Consider the following 12,705-nt stretch of genomic DNA (forward strand, 5'->3'; position numbering starts at 1 on the left):
ATAAAACTCGTAATAAAGCAAAAAAGTGGCTATGTGAAATATCCACCTCCGTCAAATCTTTTCTGAACCTGCACTGTTTTTGTTCAGAGAGCCTATATTTCACAAGCAAAGCATTTGACTCCTGGTATAATCTTACTCTGTAGGGTAGAATGCCATCTTTGTTGAAGCTGAAAAATGCTCAGTTCCTGGGAACAGTGAGGAGGACAAGTGGGTGGAGACCTGTTAGGTCAGGTCACTGCCCCACTGCACTGCCGCAAAATTTCTGGAGGGTTGTAACCCAAAGATATTGTAACTGGGCCTGTGCCTACCGTAACTGCAAGCCTAGCAGAAGGATGCTAATAGAATCATAGAATCATATAATGGTTGCAGCACAGAAGATGGCCATTAGGCCCATCAAGCCCATGTAAGCTCGCTGCAATAGCACCTCAGCTAGTCCCAATCCTCTGCCCTTTCCCCGTAGCCAAGCAATTCTTTTTCTTTCAGGTACTTATCCAACTCACTTTTGAAAGCAGTGATTGAGTCTGCCTCCAACAACCTTCCAGGCAGTGCATTGTTTCTACCCAACTTGTTTTACTCTCGCTGCATCTGTGGGGCACCGAAAAAGAGGGACACCCCAAAAATTGGCAGTGGAACTGACACCCCATTCTATGAAGACTGCAGAATTTGAAGGGTCCTTGGAGAATCAGGAACATAAGATCAAAGCAGTGTTTTCAGGATGATCTTTTGGCCTAAGGATCTTCTGTCTACGGATGTTTGTCAGCATCCTGAAGGCCCTGTTGCCAGCAGCCAGGAGTACAACAGCTGGCCTCTCAGACAGGAGACCACACGCTACCTAAATGAATTAATGTCCAGAGAGGAATCTTTTGCATAAATATTCACCAGTCCCCATAGTTAGTCAAGTAAAACTGCTGAATATTTGTTCATGGCCCACATCCCAACCCTGCTGCCCTCCACAGAAACAAACTCCCAGCTCAACTTTAGGAACACAGGACCACTGATGTCCCATGGAGATATTTGACCTCAGTTTGGTCAAGGGGCAGGAATGTGTCCAGTCATGGTATTTCCAGCTGCTCCAGAACATTCATTTTGGTGACGTTGTGACTGATCCTTAAAAGTTGGTGAAACTGACTGCTGCTAGACCTAATGACGAGCAGCCAATAGACCCCCACATAAATTCCCACTCAACCTTCCCGCTCAATCTTTCCATCACAGTTTTTAACATCCAATTAACCAGAGAGACAGAGATTTGATTGAATGTCTCATCTAACGATTGCACCTCTAACAATGCAGCATTCCATATTACTGCACTGGACTGTCATCGTGGAGCAGGCGGAGGATGACGACAAACTTTTGGGGGCAGCCGAAATGGTCCTCCATAGTCCCTCATGGTCAACTGAGTCAAAGGCCCTTGTAAGTTCAAAGAAGGCAATGTACAAGGATTGGTGCTGTTCCCTGCATTTCTCTTGCAGTTGTCACGCTGTAAAGATCATGTGTGTTGTATCCGTATCTGTTGGAATCCGCACTGTGACTCCGGGAGGAGCTCCTCAGCCACAGGGAGAAGAGGGTTGAGGAGGATTCTAGCGATGACCTTCCCAGTGGCTGATAACAGGGAGATTCCTCGGTAGTTGCCGCAGTTGGACTTGTCCCCTTTTTTAAAGATGGTCACGATTGCGGCATCTCGGAGATCTCCCAGCATGCTCTCCTCCTTCCAGATGAGACAGATGAGGTCATGTATTCATGCCAATAGTGCCTCTCCCCCATACTTTAGTGCCTCAGTGGGGATTCTATTTGCTCCCGATACCTTGTTGTTCTTGAGTTGATGGATGGCCTTTTCTACCTCGTGCAACGTTGGGGTTTTGCTGAGATAAGAACATAACATAAGAACATAAGAATTAGGAACAGGAGTAGGCCATCTAGCCCCTCGAGCCTGCTCTGCCATTCAAAAAGATCATGGCTGATCTGGCCGTGGACTCAGCTCCACTTACCCGTCTGCTCCCCATAACCCTTAATTCCCTTATTGGTTAAAAATCTATCTATCTGTGATTTGAATACATTCAATGAGCTAGCCTCAACTGCTTCCTTGGGCAGAGAATTCCACAGATTCACAACCCTCTGGGAGAAGAAATACCTTCTCAACTCGGTTTTAAATTGGCTCCCCCGTATTTTGAGGCTGTGCCCCCTTGTTCTAGTCTCCCTGACCAGTGGAAACAACCTCTCTGCCTCTATCTTGTCTATCCCTTTAATTATTTTAGATGTTTTTATAAGATCACCCCCTCATCTCTGGAATCAGCCTAGTGAATCATCTCTTACCCCCTCCAAGGCTAGTATATCCTTCCTTAAGTAAGGTGATCAAAACTGCACGCAGTACTCCAGGTGCGGCCTCACCAATACCCTGTACGTGGCGGGTAGCATGCTGCGGGATGGAGTCGAGGACACTCGTGTCAAAGGCAGAGTCTCGATTAAGGAGATCTTCGATGTGTTCCTTCCAGTGGGTCCTGACTGCCTCGGTGTCGTTGATGAGTGTCTCCTCGTTCTTGGCCAGAAGTGGGGTGGGGCCTTAAGTGCTTGGGCCGTAGGAATCCTCGCACATCATGGCTGTCGACCAGCTGCTGAATCTCCTGAGCTTTCTCCACTAACCATCTATTCTTCAGGCCGCGAGTTTTTTGATGGACCTCGGCCTTAATCCGTCTGTAAAGCTGCTTTGCTGCTCCCGAGTTGGGATGTTGTTTTAGGTTCAGATATGCCCTGCACTTGGGATTTATTAGCTCTTGGATCTCCTGGTCATTCTCATCAAACCAGTCCTGGTGTTTCCTGGTTGAGTGACCGAGCGTCTCTTCGTAGGTACTGGTTTTGGTGGCCTGGAGGGCAGATGAGGCACTGTGGGCATTCTGCGTCTCGGGTCATCAAGGGTCACCTGGTTAGCAGTGAGGCGCTGGCTGATTAGGGCTCGCTTAGCTGGGTCTTTGAGTGCCCCGGCATTGATTTTTCTGTGCCACTGCTGTCGCTGCTTTGGGGCTATATTGATGTTGATGACGGAGCTCCACGACGACATGCAAGCCATGATCCAGACCAACGGATCCACCACAGACCCAATCCACATCCGGACCGGGGTCAAACAGGGCTGTGTCATCGCGCCAACCCTCTTCTCGATCTTCCTCGCTGCAATGTTCCACCTCACACTCAACAAGCTCCTCGCTGGAGTGGAACTAAACTACAGAACCAGTGGGAACCTGTTCAACCTTCGTCACCTTCACGTCAGATCCAAGACGGTCCCATCCACTGTCGTCGAGCTACAGTACATGGACTAATCATGCATCTGCGTACATTCAGAGACTGAACTCCAAGTCATAGTCAACATCTTCACCGAGGTGTACGAAAGCATGGGCCTTACACTAAACATCCGTAAGACAAAGGTCCTCCAACAGCCTGTCCCCGGCACACAGCACTGCCCCCCAGTCATCAAGATCCACGGCGCAGCCCTGGACAACGTGAACCACTTTCTCTACCTCGGGAGCCTATTATCAGCAAGGTCAGACATCAACGACAAGGTTCAACACCACCTCCAGTGCACCAGCGCAGCCTTCGACCGCCTGAGGAAGAGAGTGTTCGAAGATCAGGCCCTCAAATCTGGCACCAAGCTCATAGAAACATAAAAACATTGAAAATAGGTGCAGGAGTAGGCCATTTGGCCCTTCGAGCCTGCAGCACCATTCAATAAGATCATGGCTGATCATTCCCTCAGTACCCCTTTCCTGCTTTCTCTCCATACCCCTTGATCCCCTTGTGGTCTACAGGGCTGTAGTAATACCTGCCCTCCTGTATGGCTCAGAGACGTGGACCATATACAGTAGACACTTCAAATCGCTGGAGAAATACCACCAGCATTGTCTCCGCAAGATGCTGAAAATCCCCTGGGAGGACAGACGCACCAACATTAGTGTCCTCGTTCAGGCCAACATCCCCAGCATCTAAGCACTGACCACACTCAACAAGTTCCTCGCTGGAGTGGAACTAAACTACAGAACCAGTGGGAACCTGTTCAACCTTCGTCACCTTCACGTCAGATCCAAGACGGTCCCATCCACTGTTGTCGAGCTACGTACATTCAGAGACTGCGTACATTCAGAGACTGAACTCCAAGTCATAGTCAACATCTTCACCGAGGTGTACGAAAGCATGGGCCTTACACTAAACATCCGTAAGACAAAGGTCCTCCACCAGCCTGTCTGACACAAGACTCCCAAAGCAATTGCTCGACTCGGAACTCCTACACGACAGGCGAGCCCAAGGTGGGCAGAGGAAACATTTCAAGGACACCCTCAAAGCCTCCTTGATAAAATGCTACATCCCCACCGACACCTTGGCATCCTTGGACAAAGACCGCCCTAGGTGGAGGAAGTGCATCCGGGAGGGCGCTGAGCACCTCAAGTCTCGTCGCTGAGAGCATGCAGAAAACAAATGCAGGCAGCAAAAGGAGTGTGCGGCAAACCAGACTCCCCACCCACCCTTTCCTCCAACTACTGTCTATCCCACTTGTGACAGAGACTGTAATTCCCATATTGGACTGTTCAGTCACCTGAGAACTCACTTTTAGAGTGGAAGCAAGTCTTCCTCGATTTCGAGGGACTACCTATGATGATGTTGATGATGATGACTGGACTGTCAGCGTAGGTTATCCACTCAAATCCTGGTATGGGGGTGAATTCCATTATCTTCTGACTCAGAGTGCTCACAACTGAGCCTACTGGACAATTTAGAAATAAATAACTTGTATTTATATGCCACCTTTACACATATCCCAAACATCCCAGAATGTTTCACATAGAAAGTATGACTGAGGCACAGTTTGATGTTATGTCGGGGAATACAGCATTAATTTCACACACAGCTCAAATTCTAACAATGAGATGGAATGAGCAGTTAATCTATGTGCGGTGGTGTTGGTTAGTGGAAACATCTATGAATAGAGCTGTGGGATCTTTAACATCCTGTCACACAGGAGACTACACGCTACCTAAATTAATTAAGCTGCAGAGTCGTATCTTTTGCGTAAATATTCAGCAGTTCCGGGTCTGAAACATGTTGAACTCCTCATCTAAGTGATGGCAACTCTAACAATACAGCATTCCCTCAGTGTTGAAATGAAGTGTCACCCTAGATTATGTGATCAAGTCCAAGTGTGCGTCTTAAACTCAACTTTTATTCATCAAATCAGGGAATAATGGCTAGTTCAGCATTATTGTATTCACACTTTGTTAGCTACACCCAATATCTTTAGCTCTTAGATTTGTTTTGATGTGCTGACTGACTACTTTCATTCCATTTTTTATAGTAAAAGAATATCAAGACTTCTATTGGCCCGAAGGCGTACTGAATGTTGCAAAACAACCAAAATGTGAAAATGGTAAGTCGTGAAAAAAGAAACTTGAACTGAGGGACACTTGAGACATTTTTTAAAACTGCTTCGAATGTTACCCTGAAGGTAGCAGGGCAGGTGGACATGTTGTAAAAGAAGGCATACGGGATACTTTTGTTTATTAGAAGAGGCATTGAATATCAGAGCAGATTTGCTGTGTTAAAACTGTATAAAACATTCGATGATTGGCAAATAATGTTTAATCCTGCTAATGTAAAGTAATAAGAATATAAGAACATAAGAACATAAGAAATAGGAGCAGGAATAGGCCATACGGCCCCTCAAGGCTGCTCTGCCATTTATACGATCTTGGCTGATCCGATCATGGACTCAGGTCCACTTTCCTGCCTGCTCCCCATAACCCCTTATTCCCTTCTCGGTTAAGAAACTGTCTATCTCTGTCTTAAATTTATTCAATGTCCCGGCTTCCACAGCTCTCTGAGGCAGCGAATTCCACAGATCCACAACCCTCTGAGAAAAGAAATTTCTCCTCATCTCAGTTTTAAATGTACGGCCCTTTATTCTAACATTATGCCCCCTAGATCTAGTCTCCCCCATCAATGGAAACATTTTCTCTGCATCCACCTTGTCAAGCCCCCTCATAATCTGATACGTTTCGATAAGATCACCTCTCAATCTTCTGAATTCCAATGAGCAGAGACCCAACCGACTCAACCTTTCCTCATAAGTCAACCCCCTCATCTCCAGAATCAACCGAGTGAACCTTCTCTGAAATGCCTCCAAATCAAGTATATCCTTTCATAAATATGGAAACTAAAACTGCACACAGTATTCCAGGTGTGGCCTCATCAATACCCTGTATTACTGCAGCAAGACTTCCCTGCTTTTATACTCCCATCCCCTTTGCAATAAAGGCTAAGATTCCATTGGCCTTCCTAATCACTTGCTGTACCTGCATACTAATCTTTTGTGTTTCATGCACAAGTACCCCCAGGTCCTCCTGTACTGCAGCACTTTGCAATCTCTCTCCATTTAAATAATAACTTGCTCTTTGATTTTTTTTCTGCCGAAGTACATGACCTCACACTTTCCAACATTATACTCCATCTGCCAAATTTTTGCCCACTCACTTAGCCTGTCTATGTCCTTTTGCAGATTTTGTGTGTCCTCCTCACACATTGCTTTTCCTCCCATCTTTGTATCATCAGCAAATTTGGCTATGTTATACTCAGTCCCTTCTTCCAAGTCGTCAATATAGATTGTAAATAGTTGGGGTCCCAGCACTGATCCCTGTGACACAGCACTAGTTATTGATTGCCAACCCGAGAATGAACCATTTATCCCGAACTCTCTGTTTTCTGTTCGTTAGCCAATCCTCTATCCATGCTAATATATTACCCTCAACCCCGTGAACTTTTATCTTGTGCAGTAACCTTTTATGTGGCACCTTGTAAAATGCCTTCTGGAAATCCAAATACACCACATCCACTAGTTCCCCTTTATCCACCCTGCTCATTACATCCTCAAAGATTTCCAGCAAATTTGTCAAACATGACTTCTCATTCAGAAATCCATGCTGACTCTGCCTGACCGAATTTTGCTTTTCCAAATGTCCTGCTACTGCTTCTTTAATAATGGAGTCCAACATTTTCCCAACCACAGATGTTAGGCTAACTGGTCTATAGTTTCCTGCTTTTTGTCTGCCTCCTTTTTTAAATAGGGGCGTTACATTTGCAGTCTTCCAATCTGCTGGGACCTCCCCAGAATCCAGGGAATTTTGGTAAATTATAACCAGTGCATCCACTATCCCTGCCGTTACTTCTCTTAAGACCCTAGGATACAAGCCATCAGGTCCAGGGGATTTATCTGCCTTTAATCCTATTATCTTACTGAGTACCACCTCCTTAGTGATTGTGATTGTGTTAAGTTCCTCCGCCACTGTAACCCCTTGACTATCCACTGTTGGAATATTGTTAGTATCCTCTCTCGTAAAGACTGATACAAAATATTTGTTCAGAGTTTCTGCCATCTCCATGTTCCCCATTACTAATTCCCCGGTCTCGTCCTCTTAGGGACCAACATTTACTTTAGTCACTCTTTTCCTTTTTATATACCTATAGAAACCTTTGCTATCTGTTTTTATATTTTGCGCTAGTTTACTTTCACAGTCTATATTCCCTTTCTTAATCATTTTTTTAGTAATTCATTGCTGGCTTTTAAAAGTTTCCCAATCTTCTGTCCTCGCACTAGTTTTGTCCACTTTGTATGCCCTTGTTTTTAATTGGATACCGTCCTTTATTTCTTTAGTTAGCCACGGATGGCTATGTTTTCTCTTACACCCTTTCCTCCTCACTGGAATATATTTTTCTTGAGAGTTGTTAAATATCTCCTTAAATGTACACCACTGTTCATCAACTGTCCTACATTTTAATCTATTTTCCCAGACCACTTTAGCCAACTCTGGCCTCATACCTTCATAGTCTCCTTTATTTAAGCTTAGTACGCTGGTTAGAGATCCAACTTTCTCACCCTCCATCTGAATTTGAAATTCAATCATGCTATGATCACTCATAAATCTCATAAAGGAAAATAAGTCGTGGATATGTGAAATATCCACCTCCGTCAAATCTTTTCCGAACCTTCACTGTTCTGTTAAGAGCGCCTATATTTCACAAGCAAAGCATTTGACTCCTGGTATAAACTTATTCTGTAGGGTAGAATGCCATCTTTGTTGAAGCTGAAAAATGTTCAGTTCCTGTGAACAGTGAACAGCAAGTGGGTGAAGACCTGTTAGGTCAGGTCACTGCCCCACTGCACTGGTGCAGAATTTCTGGAGGGTTGTGACCCCAAAGATATTGTAACTGGGCCAGTGCCTACAGTAACTCTAACAATACAGCATTCCTAGATTATGTGATCAAGTCCAAGTGTGCGTCTTAATCTCAACTTTTATTCATCAAATCAGGGAGGTCCTTACTACTAGGGGGATCAAGGGGTATGGCGAGAAAGCAGGAATGGGGTACTGAAGTTGAATGTTCAGCCATGAACTCATTGAATGGCGGTGCAGGCTAGAAGGGCCAAATGGCCTACTCCTGCACCTATTTTCTATGTTTCTATGTTTCTATAATGGCTAGTTCAGCATTATTGTATTCACACTTTGTTAGCTACACTCAACATCTTTAGCTCTTAGATTTGTTTTGATGTGCAAGACTCTTACTGACTACTTTCATTCCATCCTTTATAGTCGAACTATTTACAGGAAGCCCATTTGGCCAACGCGCACCTACTGTTCCAAGTCAACCGCAACCTCTACCTGGTAAGTAATGAAAAATGAAATTTAAACTGAGGGACACTGGAGACATATTTTAAAACTGCTGCAACTATTACCCTGAAGGTAACAGGACAGGTAGCTAAGTTACAAAAGAAGGCATACGGGATATATTTATTAGACGAAGCATAAAATATAAGGGCAGAGACGTTATGATAAAACTGTATAAAACATTAGTTAATCCACAGCTAGAGTACTGTGCACAGTTCTGGTCACTACATTACAGGAAGGATGTGATTGCACTAGAGAGGGTACAGAGGAGATTTACGAGGATGTTGTCAGGACAGGAGAATTTTAGCTATGAGGAAAGATTGGATAGGGTGGGATTGTTTTCTTTGGAACAGAGGTGGCTGAGGGGAGATGTAATTGAGGTGTATAAATTATGTGGCCAAGCTAGAGTGGCTAGGAAGCACCTATTTCCTTTAGCAGAGAGGTCAATAACAAGGGGGCATTGCGTTAAAGTAATTAGTGGAAGTATTAGAGAGTTGAGGAGCATCTTTTTCACCCAAATGGTGGTTGGGATCTGGAACTCCATACCTGAAAGGGTGGTAGAGGCAGAAACCTTCACCACATTTAAAAAGTACTTGGATATGCACTGCAGAAGTCATAAACCTCAAGGCTATAGATCAAGATCTGGAAAGTGGGATTATGCTGGATAGCCCTTTTTCGACCGGCGCAAATTCGATGGGCCAAATGGCTCCTTCTGTGCCGTATATTTCTATGATTCTATGAACCTGCCACCTTCTGGTAACAAAGCTAACACTGAACCAAGGCTGACACCCTGGGTTGGGAACACGATTTGATAATTGGCAAATAATGTTTATTGTCAACAAATGTAAAGTAATAAAACTCGTAAAGGAAAATAAGTAGTGGATATATGAAATATTCATCTCCGTCAAATCTTTTCTGAACCTGCACTGTTTTTGTTCAGAGAGCTTATATTTCACAAGCAAAGCATTTGACTCCTGGTATAATCTTACTCTATAGGGTAGAATGCCATCTTTGTTGAAGCTGAAAAATGCTCAGTTCCTGGGAACAGTGAGGAGGACAAGTGGGTGGAGACCTGTTAGGTCAGGTCACTGCCCCACTCCACTGCCCTAGAATTTCTGGAGGGGTGTGACCCCAAAGCTATTGTAACTGGTCCTGTGCCTACAGTAACTGCAAGCCTAGCAGAAGGATGCCAATAGAATCATAGAAACATGTAATGGTTGTAGCACAGAAGATGGCCATTAGCCCCATCAAGCCCATGCAAGAGCTCTCTGCAATAGCACCTCAGCTAGTCCCAATCCTCTGCCCTTTCCCCGTAGACATGCAAATCTTTTTCTTTCAGGTACTTATCCAACTTCCTTTTGAAAGCAGTGATTGAGTCTGCCTCCAACACACTTCCAGGCAGTGCATTGATGTTCCCCAACTTATTTTACTCTCGCTGCACCTGTGGGGCACAGAAAAAGAGGGGCACCCCAAAAAGCTGCCAATGGAACTGACACCCTATTCTATGAAGACCGCAGAATTTGAAGGGTCCTTCGAGAATCAGGAACTTAAGATCAAAGCAGTGTTTTCAGGATGATCTTATGGCCTAAGGATCTTCTATCTACGGCTATTCTTCACCATCCCTGTTGCCAGCAGCCAGGATTACATCAGCTGGCCTCTCAGACAGGAGACCACACGCTACCTAAGTGAATTAATCTCCAGAGGGGAATATTTTTCGTAAATATTCACCAGTCCCCATAGTTAGTCAAGTAAAACTGCTGAATATTTGTTCATGGCCCACATCCCAACCCTGCTGCCCTCCACAGAAACAAACTCCCAGCTCAACTTTAGGAACACAGGACCACTGATGTCCCATGGAGACAGTTTGGTCAAAGGGCAGGACTGTATCCAGTCATGGTATTACCAGCTGCTCCAGAACATTAGTTTTGGTGACATTGTTACTGATGCTTAAAGGTTGGTGAAACTGACTGCTGCTAGACCTAATGACGAGCAGCCAATAGACCCCCACATAAATTCCCACTCAACCTTCCCACTCAATCTTTCCATCACAGTTTTTAACATCCAATTAACCAGACAGACCGAGACTTGATTTAACGTCTCATCTAATGATTGCACCTCTAACAATGCAGCATTCCACATTACTGCACTGGGCTGTTGTTGTGGAGCAGGCGGAGGATGGCGACAAACTTCAGGCCAGATCCAAGACTGTCCCATCCACTGTCATTGAGCTAGAGTACTAAAGCATGGGCCTTACACTAAATATCCGTAAAACAAAGGTCCTCCACCATCCTGACCCCGCTGCACAGCACTTCCCTCCAGTCATGAACATCCATGGCGCAGCCCTGGACAATGTGTACCACTTTCCATACCTCGGGAGCCTATTATCAGTAAGGACAGACATTGTTGACGAGGTTCAACACCACCTCCAGTGCGCCAGTGAAGCCGTCGGCCTCTTGAGGAAGAGAGTGTTCAAAGACCAGGCCCTCAAACCTGGCACCAAGCTTATGGTCTACAGGGCTGTGGTGATACCCACCCTCCTGTATGGAACAGAGACATGGACCATATACAGTAGACACCTCAAATCGCTGGAGAAATACCATCAACGTTGTCTCCACAAGATCCTGCAAATCCCCTGGGAGGACAGACGCACCAACGTTAGTGTCCTCGTTCAGGCCAACATCCCTAGCATCGAAGCACAGACCACACTCGACCAGCTCTAATGGGCGGGCCACATTTTTGGCATGCCTGACACAAGACTCCCAAAACAAGTGCTCTACTCAAAACCTCTATACAGCAAGCGAGCCCCAGGTGGGTAGAGGAAATGTTTCAAGGACACCCTGGAAACCTCCTTGATAAAATCCAACATCCCCACCGACACCTGAGAGTCCCTGGCCAAAGACCGCCCTAAGTACAGGAAGAGCATCCGGGAGGGCACTGAGCACCTCGAGTCTCATAGCCGAGAGCATGCAGAAATCAAGCACAGGCAGCGGAAGGAGCATGCGGCAAACCAGACTCCCCACCCACAGTTTCCTTCAACCACTGCCTGTCCCACCTGTGACAGAGACTATAATTCCCATATTAGACTGTTCAGTCACCTAAGAACTCACTTTTAGAGTGGAAGCTAGTCTTCCTCGATTTCGAGGGACTGCCTATGATGATGATGATGATGACTGGACTGTCAGCGTAGATTATCCACTCAAATCCTGGTATGGGGATGAATCCCATTATCTACTGGCTCAGAGTGCTCGCAACTGAGCCTACTGGGTAATTTAGAAATAAATAACTTGTATTTATTTGCTACCTTTACACATATCCCTGTGTGGCGTAAGAATAAAAAAGGGAAGGTGGCTCAACCGTGGCTAACAAGGGAAATTAGGGATAGTGTTCAATCCAAGGAAGAGGTATATAAATTGGCCAGAAAAAGTAGCAAACCTGAGGACTGTGAGAAATTTAGAATTCAGCAGAGGAGAACAAAGGAATTAATTAGGAGATGGAAAATAGAGTATGAGAGTAAGCTTGCAAGGAACATAAAAACTGACTGCAAAAGCTTCGATAGATATGTGAAGAGAAAAAGATTAGTGAAGACTAATGTAGGTTCCTTGCAGTCAGAATCAGTGAATTCATAATGGGGAACAAGGAAATGGCAGACCAATTGAACAAATACTTTGGTTCTGTCTTCACTAAGGAAGACACGAATAACCTCCTGAAAATACTAGGGGACTGAGGGTCTAGCGAGAAGGGGGAACTGAGGGAAATCCTTATTAGTCAGGAAATGGTGTTAGGGAAATTGAAGTGACTGAAGGCTGATAAATCCCCAGGGCCTGACAGTCTGCATCCCAGGGTACTTAAGGAAGTGGCCCGAGAAATAGTAGATGCATTGGTGGTCATTTTCCAAAATTCCATGGACTCTGGTTCAGTTCCTATGGATTGGAGGATAGCTAATGTAACCCCACTTTTTAAAAAAGGAGGGAGAGAGAAAACAGGGAATTATAGACCAGTTAGCCTGACATCA

General features: G+C 45.1%; 1 protein-coding gene across 12 annotated transcripts in view; it reads left to right on the forward strand.

The window, feature by feature from the left end:
- LOC139264758 (uncharacterized) overlaps positions 1-12,705 on the forward strand; it is a 680,593-nt gene that overhangs the window by 640,617 nt on the left and 27,271 nt on the right. For all 12 annotated transcript variants that reach the window (XM_070881817.1, XM_070881821.1, XM_070881822.1 and 9 more), the window contains 2 exons: positions 5,333-5,404; positions 8,619-8,690. In XM_070881817.1, the coding sequence (XP_070737918.1) occupies positions 5,333-5,404; positions 8,619-8,690 (144 nt within the window). The remainder of the gene's footprint in view (positions 1-5,332; positions 5,405-8,618; positions 8,691-12,705) is intronic.

The sequence above is a fragment of the Pristiophorus japonicus genome, chromosome 5 (genome assembly GCF_044704955.1).
Source record: "Pristiophorus japonicus isolate sPriJap1 chromosome 5, sPriJap1.hap1, whole genome shotgun sequence".
NCBI lineage: Eukaryota > Metazoa > Chordata > Chondrichthyes > Pristiophoridae > Pristiophorus > Pristiophorus japonicus.